The sequence below is a fragment of the Otolemur garnettii genome, unplaced genomic scaffold, assembly GCF_000181295.1.
Source record: "Otolemur garnettii isolate 467f Iridium unplaced genomic scaffold, OtoGar3 scaffold00018, whole genome shotgun sequence".
NCBI classification, from domain to species: Eukaryota; Metazoa; Chordata; class Mammalia; order Primates; family Galagidae; genus Otolemur; species Otolemur garnettii.
The window spans coordinates 8,234,450-8,244,427 of record NW_003852413.1 but is presented as its reverse complement, the minus strand read 5'-3'; the positions used below and the strand labels follow the sequence as shown (position 1 = coordinate 8,244,427).

The 9,978-nt window shown below is 47.8% G+C and overlaps 1 protein-coding gene across 1 annotated transcript in view; it reads right to left on the bottom strand.

Annotated features, from left to right (window-relative positions):
• Positions 1–9,978, bottom strand: part of SDK2 (sidekick cell adhesion molecule 2) — a 248,615-nt gene that overhangs the window by 53,105 nt on the left and 185,532 nt on the right. The window contains exons 16-18 of the mRNA XM_012802853.1: positions 8,402–8,542; positions 6,052–6,233; positions 5,450–5,565 (exon numbers count right to left, since the gene is read on the bottom strand). Of these exons, the coding sequence (XP_012658307.1) occupies positions 5,450–5,565; positions 6,052–6,233; positions 8,402–8,542 (439 nt within the window). The remainder of the gene's footprint in view (positions 1–5,449; positions 5,566–6,051; positions 6,234–8,401; positions 8,543–9,978) is intronic.

Sequence of the window (9,978 nt, the reverse complement as noted above, 5' to 3'; positions counted from 1 at the left end):
GAAATATTTCCATGGGATGTCAGCCATTTCTTCGTCTCCAGCTGCATGTGAAGAGGAGGAGAGGAAGGGAGAAGAGAACTTCCCTTCAGGGCTGAGAGAAAGAGGAGAATTGCCCTTTACATCACTTATTTCCTTATAAGGGCTGGGCTCTGGGCAGCTGTGGGATGAAACCTTGGTGCTCAGGTAAGCACACATTGGGGCTCTGACCATCTGAAATGATTTCAAACCCCTTTGCAGAGCCTGGCACTAGGTTAAGCCCATCTCTGACCAGGCTCATTTAATCATCACAGTGAGGATGAGATGGCAATCACTGTTCCCTGCTGTTACAAAAAAGGTAACCCAGGTTCCGGAAGGCTGAGTAGGGTGCACGTGGACCCACCAGGAGCGGAATCCAGATTTGTGGACCCTGAGATCTTCCATGACGACCTCTGTTTCCCAAAGGTCCACATAGCTGCTAGGAGTTTAGGGTTTCTCTGAGATGTCTCTGGGACTGACTTCTCCTTGTTAGAAGGATTGAGAGAACCAGGATCCAAGCTGATTTTTTCCCTCGAATTTGCTTTTTGGATTTGACTTGGGAACTACATAAATGTTCTACATAATTATAGAACAAAATTAAACTAAAAAAAACAATCAATCCCTAAAAATCGAAAATGAAATGAAGCAAACGGACCTAATGATGGATTAAGCTGTAGCCACATTACAGAGAGAAATGATTTCAAGTACCTTTCAGTCGTGTGGAGTATATCCCCAGGGAGTGTACCCCAAGAACAAAGAGAACTGCAAGAAATTGGGAACTATTTGCAGTAACGAACCTGTTGACACTACTACTCCAAAACTGCTATGTGTGTGTGGGATAAAGCCGGTGAATAAATACGTTGGTGTTGTAGGACCTGGATTTGCAGTCTGGAGAAAGATAGTGACAAAAGACAAGTAAGATTATTAAAAAGCTTGTAGACATGAATTTTGAATTGGACTTATCAGTCTCTATTTTCTCTTATTTATTTATTTTTTTTAAAGCAGCCACACTGAGAATGAGCTCTGTGTGGTTGGTGCGCTAAGTGTGACGGACGACGCCTCTGCACCACACTATTTTTTCTTTTTTAATAAAAGTATTTCCTTGCTATCCATTAACAAAACCATCCATGAAAAATGAGCACTCATGTGCCCAGATTGTGGTGTCTAACTATCACTTCCTGCTGCAAGGAACAAGAGGTCCTTGAAAACTTGGCTGATCCCTGGCATGATGTGGGGGAAATGTATATAGCCCGGAGCATATTTTCATACCTGATTGCCAGGAGCTACCAGAGACTATGGGGATTATGCAGAGAAGACTCACAAGTCAAGTTGAAGGGGCTGATGACGGGTCAATTTGGCATCGGTAAGAATAATATGGGTAGTGGATTGAAACATACCAGATGTGTTTCTAAACATTCTTAGGTACATAGTAACACTACCAGAAACAAAAAGAAAGATGCCCTCCTTCCACTTCAAACTTCTCAGTTATTTTAGGCAAAAGAACCAATTCATTGTGCTGAAAATTGGTAAATAATTGGAAAGAATTGAGCATCTGCCCTGTTTTTCCTAGAGGAATGGAACCACCAGGTAACCAAAAGGTTGATAAAGGAAAACTTTTTTTTGGGAAAGCAGTTCTGCTAATAAATCAAGAAGAAATTACAGGATTTGCCTATTTGCATTTTACAATCTGTATTGAAATAACAGATCATACAAAGGCTGTCGTGGCCAACAACATCACAGTAAGAGGGACAGCCGGCCTCTCTGCCTTCTTTTTTTTCCCTTTTTTTGAGGCAGAGCCTCAAGCTGTCCCCCTGGGTTAGAGTGCTGTGGCATCACAGCTCACAGCAACCTCCAACTCCTGGGCTCAAGAGTGTCCTGCCTCCACCTCCCAAGTAGCTGAGACTACAGGCACCCGCCACAACGCCTGGCTATTTTTGGTTGCAGCAGTCATTGTTGTTTGGCGGGCCCGGGCTGGATTTGAACCTGCCAACTCAGGTGTATGTGGCTGGTGCCTTAGCCCCTTGAGCCACAGGCGCCGAGCCCCTCTCTGCCTTCTGATGGAAATACACAGCACCTTCCAGGAAGTAGTATTTTGAAAAATAAAAATCATCAAACCTGAATCTGATTAGCCTCTAGCATTAAGTTGCAATTTACTGCAAATATAGTGTTCAGGGGAACGTGTTAAATGATCCCACGGAGATGCAATCAGCAAAATCTAGACCGTGGAAAATTCTATAGAACAAATGACTAAGTTTCCACACCAAATAAATTACAAGAAATAAAGGGGGGAGAGAGAGAGAGAGAGAGAATCCATAGATCAACTGAGATTTAGAAAACCCCCCAACTGACTGCAATTGTGTGAACTTCATTTAAATTCTGAAGCAAATAAACCAACGAGTAAAAGAAATTATGTAGCAATCAAGGAAATTTGAAGGCTGACTGGATAGGAGATGATATTAAAGGAACTGCTGATATTTTTAGGCATAATGATAATGTGGTTATTGTGGTTTTGTTTTAAACAGAGACCTCATCTATAATATATCTCTATAGAAATATTTATGAATGAAATGATACAATGTCTGGGATTTGCTTCAGAATATTCCGGGAGAGGGGCCGAGGTTTGGGGAAGAGATGGGCCATGTTTGGCTGTGAGTTGGCACTTGCTGAGGTTGGTACACAGGTGTTCACTGGAGCCTTCCCTTGACTTCCGTAGATGCTTGAAAATGTGCCCAATTCCATTCTCAGGGGTACAAGGAACAAACACTGGTCTTTTTCTCTTTGTGATACATCAGAACCCAAAGAAGTAGGGAAAGAAGAGTCTCTGCTTTTATTTATTTGTACTAAAAAATTAAGTTATAGCAATCATTTTATAATTAAAACCACAATATAACATTTTCTTTATAAGAAAAAGTTCTGGTTGGAATCTGAGCTTTGCTTTGAACGTGTCTCTCTGTTTTCCCTAGAATAAGGGACTCCTTTATTGTGCCTCAGTTTCTTCACCTGGAAAATGGGGTGATAATAATACTTCTTAGGGCTAGTGTGCCACTTGCAGGAGAGAGAAATGTGAGTGGAGCATGGAGCTTGCTGCCTGGTCTATGGAAAGGGCCCTGTAAGTGTGAGCTCCTCTCACTCTTCCCCCAGCTGCTGTGCTCCAAACATCTGGGCAATTCGTTCTCACTGGCCTTTATGCAGTAGCTCCTGGGTGCTGGGCACTGACTGGACCTGGGAATCTGGTGGCCTCTGCAGCCTCTTGCTCGGGGTCACCATGGGCCACTGCCCTAATTGTGCTGGCTGGTTGGACCTTGGGGGAGGATGTTTGCTTTAAAAGTTTGTAGCTCAGTCCCCCGATTTGTGGAATAAAACTTGTGCTTAGAATTGGTGGCAAGAAGCTAATTGTTCCCAGCCCAGCTCCTCTGCTCCTTGGCAATGTGGGCCTCTCCTTTCCTCTCTCCTGCCTCCCCCCAGGGTCCCAATTAGGAGACTTTTCCAGCAAGAGCTGAAAGTGCTGGGCTGCAGCCCCCAACCCAGAAAGCTCAGCCTGGCCTTGGGTTTGCCCCGTTCCTGGGATGGAGAAGGCTGTGGCAGCTGGATTCAGCTCCGGGCCATCCCTCCTTTGTTAGCTTGCAGCATTATCAGAAGATTCTCTTTGTGGCTGAATCTCAGTCCCTTCCTGTCCAGCCACCCCCTACTCACAGCAAGAGCCCTAGACTGCCAGTCTAAGACTCACAACTGCCAGTCTTGGAATTAGTCTTGGCTGTGGCACATGTGCAAACACAGTGCAGAGGAGTGCAGGAACTTCTGAGATGTGGTGGCAGTCCTCTGGAGGTCACCAGACCCTGGGCTCAAATCTGCAGTTCCTCCCCCTCCGCAGCTGGCCTGCCCCTGTCCCCAGGGCCCCACACAGTGTCGAACCTTCCCTCTGAGATCTGGCTTCAGTCCTCTTAGGGAAGGACTCCTAAGGAGATGGGATGCTCCTCGGGGAATGAGAGGAGAGACCCAGGGCTGGAATCCAAGGTCTGTGTTCTAGGAAGGGTGGGTTGGAAAGTCCTGACTTTTCGCTTGGTTGGAATCTCAGTAAACTCACTATTCCAACTTTTGCTGCTACTGTTGCTGCTGTTATTTGTACTTGGTTGAACCGTGCCTTCAAAAATCACATGTTGAAGTTCCAACCTCCTGTACCTCAGAATGTAACTGCACTTGGAGTTAGGGTCATGAAAAAGGTAATTAAAGGCCGGGCGTGGTGGCTCACGCCTATAATCCCAGCACTCTGGGGAGCTGAAGTGAGAGGATCCCTTGAGTTCAGGAGCTGGAGACCAGCCTCACTAAGAGCAAGACCTAGTCTCTACTGAAGATGAAAAAACTAGCCAGGTGTGGTGGTGGGCACCTGTAGTTCTAGCTACTCGGGAGGCTGACCCAAGAGTGTCGCTTGGGCCCAGGAGTCTGAGATTGCTGTGAGCTATGATGACACCACGGCACTCTACCCTGGGTGACAGTGAGACTCTGTCTTGAATAAAAAACAAAGGTAATTAAAGTTAAATGAGACCCTCAGGGTAGATCGTAGTCCAGAATGAGTGGTGTCCTTATAAGAAGGGGAGATTAAGACAGATGCACTCAAAGGATAGATAATGTGAAGATGCTGAAATCTGTGTGCCATGGAGAGGCGCCCCAGGGGAAATTGGCCCTGTCAGGGGGTACATTTCCCTCGTTTAAGCTACTCAGTCTGTGGTACTGGGTTACGGCAGCCCCAGCAAATAAATGCATTACTGCTACCGTTCCAAAGCCATTTTTTTGAGTGTTTATTATGTGTTTGTCAATGTATTGAACAAATTACAAATATCTCAATCATCCTGCAACTTGAAGAGCAGGTGTTGCGATCAGCTTTGCTTTTACATGAGGAAACTGAGTTTTCTCAGTGCCTCAGAGTGGATGCCCCATCACACTGAGGGAGGATGGAAGCTCAGACATGATGGGGATCTTGTCCAGGTAGCCAGGGAGAGGCATTTCAGTTCAAGGCTGAGTGCGTCCTAATCCCACGTGGGATCAAGCGCCCCCAGGAGGCCTATCCAAGCAGGAGGTCCACCAGGGCCACAACTCAGCGGTTCTAAGAAGAGAATGCCGGATTTTTCTGATGGGCTGTGGCTACACCCAGGTGTCCCTGAGCCTATCATGGGGTGAGTTTTGTTCACAGCCCAGTCTCACTAGGAATGAGCCCTGCACTGGCTCACAGTGGGGGCAGTGTCCATACTCCCTGTGATCTGCATATGGTCTTGGAGAAAGCCTGTGTGCCTTTGGTGGTTTTTATCGTGTGTCTTTGACTTGGCTGGAGTCGATGATTTCAGAAATGGGGATCCCTCCTGCCCGTTCCCTTGCTGGCTCCCAGCCTCCCCCAGAGAACCTAGAGGCCTTCTCTCGGGGCAGGGAGAGGCCTGTGTACCTTGTAGCCTTGGTTGATGCCGTTGATGAACTGGGGGCTGGGGGCGTTCCAGGTGAAGCGGATGGTCGTGGAGTTGGTGGCTTCTGCGTGCACGTTGCCTGGAGGGACGGTGGGAACTAGAGGGGTGAGAGAGGCAGGGTGGGGCTGATCAGTCTACCTTGCCCTGCTCGGTGGAGGCAGCACAGAGATGAGAGCTGTAGACTCTGCCTTGTCACCCCCATTCCCTCCCCGTGTAGACTACTTAAGGCACCTTCTACTCTCTCTGGATTAGCTTGGGTTTAATAAAACTTGCCGGATCCCCCTCACAGTGTACCAGTAAATAAAGGGGATGGAGATGAAACACGCTCTGGGGGGTTTTCAGGAGGAACTCTAGATGTGAGCTGTTCCCTGATCCAGTTAATGTGAAATTCACGGAAGGTCCAACCTCCCTGAAGCCTCTGCCCCTCGCCAGGTCCTGCCAGCTGCCTCTTCATCTGCCCCCCTGTGCACCCTACCCTCTGGGAAGCTGGGCATGGCAGGGAGGTTCCAGACATAGACTGAGGCTCACAGGGCCTGGCAGGCACAGGACCCAGGAGATGGAGGAGCACCCGCACCCTACCCACCTCCCTGCAGCGTCCATTCGGTGACTTTGCTACTGTAGACACCCAGGCCTGCGCTGTTGTAGGCGGCCACCTCGATCTCATAGTTGGTCCAAATGATGAGATCTTCCAGTAGCAGGTTGTTGACATCAGCATCCGTGATGTTCTTAAACTGGTACCCAACAGGCAGCCCAGCCAGGCAGTACCTGCGGGAAAAGGGGGAGGAGTCAGTGCACTCTGAGGGGGAGGAGTCAGTGCACTCTGAGGGGGAGGAGTCAGTGCACTCAGCCTTCTGCCCTGGGAATTGTCTGGAGTGGTGCTGTCTGTACAGTGGAACTTTGTTGCATGGTGGGGCTGCTCCATGTCTGTGCTATCCAGTAGTGGTCACTACTGCACGAGGCTGTCAAGACCCTGAAATGTGTTTAGTGCAACTGAGGAATTTGAGTTTGATATGGATTTTTTTTGGTAAATATATTGGAAATTTTTTTTTGAGATTTGTGACAATTTAGAAAAAAACTTGCAGGTAGACTACATATTGTGAAAAAATTAAGAGAAAAGTAGGTCATAAATACATAAAACATGGGCTAATCAACTGTTTATGTTCTCAGTAAGGCTTCTGGTCAACCATGGGTATTACTAGTTAAGATTTGGGGGGAGTCAAAGTTATATGTAGATTTTTGATTGCACAGGGAGTTGGTACTCTTAACCCCACATTGTTCAAGGGTCTATTGTAGTTTAGTTATAGGAGACTGGTGGTTACCTGGCGGGACAGGTATTAGGGGATGTGTCTGGACTATTCTTTTTGATGGGGGAGGAGAATGTGGTGTGCTGGCTGTCCAGGGACGCTGAGAATCCCCAGGGCAGATCTCACAGGTCACAGCCTTGGAGGTCATTGACAGGACAGCTGGGCTCATTCTCCTTTTCTCTCTAGGATAGAGGGCCTCTCTCTGACTGTCACTTATGTACCATGTTTCCCTGAAAATATGACCTACCCCCAAAATAAGTCCTAGCAGGATTTCTATGCATTTGTTAAATATAAGCCCTACCCTGATAATAAGACCTAGTGATGGGCATGGCTATGCAGCATATCTGCAGTCACGCCATGCATTTCGGCGCAGAGAGGAAGATATCCCCTGAAAATAAGCCCTAGTGTGTCTTGAGAAAAACAAATATAAGACAGTGTCTTATTTTCAGGGAAGCATGATAGGTGCATTGAAATACTTGGGGGTCCTTACTCCACCATCTTTACCTCCACTGGAAAAAAGAACTCATGATACCAATGTGGTGAAATCCATATAAGTAAATCTTGGGCGTTACACGTGGAGGATGTATGACTCATATGAGGACCACAATGCACACATACCTTTGAGTCTAGTTACTGGAAAATTAGGGGCCCCCAAATATTCTGATGCATCATTATATTACTCCATAGTGGTGGTTCTCCAAACCTTAGAATGCATCAACATCTCCTGGAGGAGATGTTTAAAAACACAGATTTCTGAGCTCATCCCCAACCCAAAGTTTCTGATTCAGTGGGTCTTGAGTAAGACTTGAGAATTTGCCTTTCTGACCAGTTCTCAGGCTATGCTGATGCTGTCAGTCTGCGGACCATTGTTAGAGAATCACAGCCCTTTAAGGTGAACTAAAACACCCGCAGCAAATGAACCAATGATGGAGCAGTCCAGTCAACAATTCTAAATCTGGAGAATTGCAGTGCTGGGGGTGTGTGTGTGTGCAGGGATGAGGCACAGGGAGTTGTCCAGCATTTTGTAACCAGCGGGATCCAGAGTATTGAGGAGAGTTCTCAGAAACCTCGAATAACATGCTAGTTTGGTTTTATGACTCCCACGCGTTAGTGACCCTTAATGACTCTCCTTTAGGTTACTAGTAAAGCAGTCCTCCTCGGCCAAGCAGTAGGATAAAAGTCTATTTAACCGGACGTCATTTCCAGTAAGAACCAAAGAAATAACTCTTGCTTTTCGGTCAATTCTTGGCCCGTTAGTTTCTCTGCTCACTGTTCATGTTGACAGAAATTTGGCCTGTGATGATGGTAGAATCTCCACTTCCCAGTGCTGGCCCGGTGGACAGACCCCTTTTCTTGTTGATCTATGCCTGTGTCAGCTGTGACATACGGCAGGCTTGCCCTCCCACAGGATCCTTAGGTGGCTGTACTAGGGCACCTCTCTCAGACTTTCCTGCTGGTTTCCAAGGCTCTTGTGCCTAGAAGTTCTAGGAGTCTAACCCAAGCCCTTCCTACCATGGTGTAAGCATTTCTTGCGGCCTGGCATCAGTCTGCGCTGTTTTCCAGTTCAGTCCCAATCTTCCCATCCCCGTCCCCTCAGATCGGCCTCCTGTCCTGAGGGTAGACACCTACCTGATGATGTAGCCCTTGAGGATTCCATTCTGGTGGCTCTCGGGAGGCGGCTGCCACTGGATCATGATGGACTGATTGGTCCGGCCGCTGGCGATGACGTTCTGTGGAGGGGCCGTGGGGGGTTCCTCCGGGAGGGAGACCCTGGACCAGAAAACACCAATGCACTTAGTCCCAGGGGCAAATGCAGGAGTTTAATGGGATATGACTCTGCCGGGTCCCTTGACCATTCTGCCTAATTGCTGTGTGCTTTTGGGCAAGTCACTTAACCTCTCTGAGCTTGTTTCTATATAAGATTTAAGATCTACTTATAAAACTGGCTGAGGCTCAAATGATACAACATAGACACAGTCTTTTAAAAATGCTACAAAACACCACCTGAGTATTTTGGGTGCGATTGAGGGGTGAGGGCCTCAGTTTCCCATTTGTCAAAGAAGCCGCTTGTTTGGGCTGTTAGGGAGACGGTGTGCAAGTATTTTAGAAGCAGGAGTGTTATGTGATCGCCTTCCAGTTGCCAGCTGATGATGTACCTTAATGAAGCCTCCTTTGCCCACCAGCTGAGCCCGGATGGGGTGGGGCGGGAAGGGCACGGTGTGTGGGTGAGGCTGCCAAGGGGGCCCACCCTGCCTCCGGAAGCCAAGCACTCTGACACTTCTCTCTCTGGCATCGCGAGGGAACGCGGTGTTCTGCCCAAGTGTATTTTTCACATCACTGACACGTATCCATTAAAAACAAAAGTTAATTATTGTTGATGGATGTCTTTTCCTTTTTGTTTATTTTCATGTTTCTGCTTCCTGACGGATGCTTTCCAAAACACACCACGCACTCCCATGTATTGGTAAAAGTGGAACTGAAGGTGATTTAGCCTTTTCTCGATGACTCAGGCCTGTGAGTATGAAGATCTGTTAGGCAGATGGAGCCAGGCTGCCCAGTGAAGCTGCAGAGCAGGAGGACGTCCGAGGGTGGGCCCCCTGCAAGGCAGGGCCACCCCACGAGGGGGATTTTGTGCCTCCAGAGGGACTGGGCTGTGTCTCCTCGGTCCCTGTACCACCTCCAGTGGTCCATCTGTGGCCTGACCCACGGGGGCACTCAACCAGCAGTGAGTATGTGAATTCTCCTGTGTCTGCGCTCCACGCAGGGCTGTCACCTGTCACTGTCCCCTCTGGTGGGACTGACGTGAGAGTGTCAACTTAGTGAAGACCAGAGAGACCCATGCTTATCAGAATGGTGCCAAAAACCCACTGATGGATTTAAGCTGGGGGCCTCTTCATATGCACCCAAGGGCTACTCTTTTTTTGTTGTTGTTGTTATTTTTTAATTGTTTGAGATTCATTGAGGGTACAAAGAATTAGGATACACTAATTGCATTTGTTAGACAAAGTCTCTCTTATAATTGTGTCCCACCCCCAAGAGGCGCCATACACCCTGACCCACCATCCCCCATCTTCCCCTATCCGCCCTTCCTCATTCCCCTACCCCCCCCCACTTGTATTAGCTCATCTGCTGCCTTCCTATTAGAAGTACACTGGATTCTTGCTTCTCCATTCTTGTGATGCTTTACTAAGAAGAATGTGTTCCAC